The 2390-nt window shown below is 25.2% G+C and overlaps 1 protein-coding gene across 1 annotated transcript; it reads right to left on the reverse strand.

Moving 5' to 3' along the window:
* Nucleotides 1-663: 663 nt before the first annotated feature.
* On the reverse strand, nt 664-2106 carry PRSY57_0028700 (erythrocyte membrane protein 1, EMP1; the record flags this gene model as incomplete). The annotated part of the gene is made up of 1 exon (XM_020114340.1): nt 664-2106. A coding segment is annotated over one exon (1443 nt), but the record flags the coding sequence as incomplete, so codon positions are not given.
* Between the last annotated feature and the right edge of the window lie 284 nt (nt 2107-2390).

Consider the following 2390-nt stretch of genomic DNA (forward strand, 5'->3'; position numbering starts at 1 on the left):
ATTATTTTTTTTTTCAATAGAATTCTATATAAAGAAAAAACAAAACATGAGAAACTAAATTAAAACATAAAACAACAACAAAAAAAAAAAAATAATAGTAAATAATAATAATATATTTTTTTCTTATTTGTTATTAATTTATCTACAACGTGTACTACATATATATTTATTTTTCTATAGATAAGCGACAAATATATATATATTTATATTTTTAAATAAATGTATTTGTATGTATTTATGTATGTATTTGTATATATATATATATATATATATATATATATATATATATATATATATATATATATATTTAATATTTTATATGTTTAATCTAAATAATATTTACTAATGTGATTATAATTAATATACATAACACTGTACATATATATAAGATTGTATATAATAACACCACAACATTAAAAAATCTAATACAACACAATATAATCATGTTATATACATATTTACATATATAAAATATAATATAATTTATAATACTAAAAATCAAATACAAAAAAAAAAAAAAAAAAATTACATAAAAAAAATCCACAAATAAAAAAATATATAACATATATACGACAAATAACAAATAGAATATAAACCATAAATAATTTATATATTTTTAAAAAAAGAAAAAAAAAAAAATACATCAAACAAACACCCTCAATTTCATATATCCCAAACATCTCCTATAGGATATTTTTCTTCCATCATTTGGGTATTCTTTACACTCATTTCAATATTTACATTACTATGTACATCCATATTATTACTATCCACAGTTGATGCGTCATGATCATTTACATCATAATAAATATCATCTTGCACATCATAATAGGGTTCATTATATTTTTTCAGATCATCCAAGATATTATCCATAGAAGAATTATTAGGGTATGTATCCATATTTGAGAATTCATTTGTAGGTTTAGGATCATCCATATGTATATGTATGGAAACATCAGTATTTAACACGTATGGTACGTCACTATGAATGTTGTTATCACTAGGTATATTACTAGTTGGTGTGATATTTCCACTAGTTTTATTACCACTATGTGTCTCATTTTCCCATTTTTCCTTCAATTTATCTAACATTTCCACTTTGTTTTTGTCCCACTTTTCGCTCATGTCTCTATGTCTATCTAACCATTTATGGAACAAATCTAATTGGTTGTGGATGGGGTCACTATTTGTAAGTTTGGCAACATTATGTGTACTCGTACGTTTTGTATTTTCTGTCCCAAATAATTCATTTTCTTTTCGTTTCAATATTTCATCATATATATCAATATGTTTGTTACCACTATTTAATGAATCATTAATTAAATCTATACCACTATAAGGATGATGGTTGTCACTTGTTGAATCAATACCACTATATAAATCATTATTACCATTAATTGTATCAATACCACTGTATAAATCATTATTACCATTTCTAAACATATCATAATTGTATTCTTCTCCGCTAAGTAAATTTCTATCATGTATGGACATAATAAAAGGTTTTTGGTCCAACGTATCGCGTGACGGGGTGAGATGGGTATTATTATCCACATTATCACCTAAAATATTTGGTTGTGTATTTAAAGGAACATTTCCACTTGTATAATCATTTGATACATCCAGTGGTTCACGTACTACATATTGTGATATAAAATCATGTTTGAGTTCATTCCATTCTTCATCTGTAATGGGTGGTGGTATATCACTAGTTGTATTTGGTGTATCACTAGTTGATATGGTATTGCCACTATTTGGTATGGTATTATCACTATTTGGTGTGTTGTTACCACTTTGTGTATCTCTTTTTGATGGTTCAAGTACCACTTCTATCAAAGTTTTATATTTAGGACTATCAGGAACATATATGTCATTGATATCGAATTCTTCATACTCACTTTCGGAAGATGAAGTAATATCACTATAATGATCGGTGTAACCACTATCTGTTCCACTATCCCCTTCTACATATAAGTATGTTTTGCCTCTATATTGAGCACTTTTATATGGTATGTACCTATTGGGTGAACGTTTTGTCGGTATATCATAATCGTTTTGGGGTATTTGCAGAACGCGCAACATATCAACAGATGATTTGGTTTTTTTCTATAATAAAAAAATAAACATATATATGTATATGTAGAGATGTATGGGTATGTGTAGGTAGGTGTGTAGGTAGGTGTGTAGGTAGGTGTGTAGGGGTGTATATGTAGGTGTGTATGGGGGAATGTATGTATGTAGGATATATATTTATGTATTTAGGTTTGTATATGGTTATGTTTGTAATTTTGTTTTTTTTTAAATTTTTTTTTTATTATTTAAATTTCTATATATAGTTCTTATTGTATAATATATATTTTTTTTTATAGAAAATGTTTTTTATTTATTTA

The sequence above is a fragment of the Plasmodium reichenowi genome, assembly GCF_001601855.1.
Source record: "Plasmodium reichenowi strain SY57 chromosome Unknown, whole genome shotgun sequence".
In the NCBI taxonomy this organism is placed as follows: domain Eukaryota; phylum Apicomplexa; class Aconoidasida; order Haemosporida; family Plasmodiidae; genus Plasmodium; species Plasmodium reichenowi.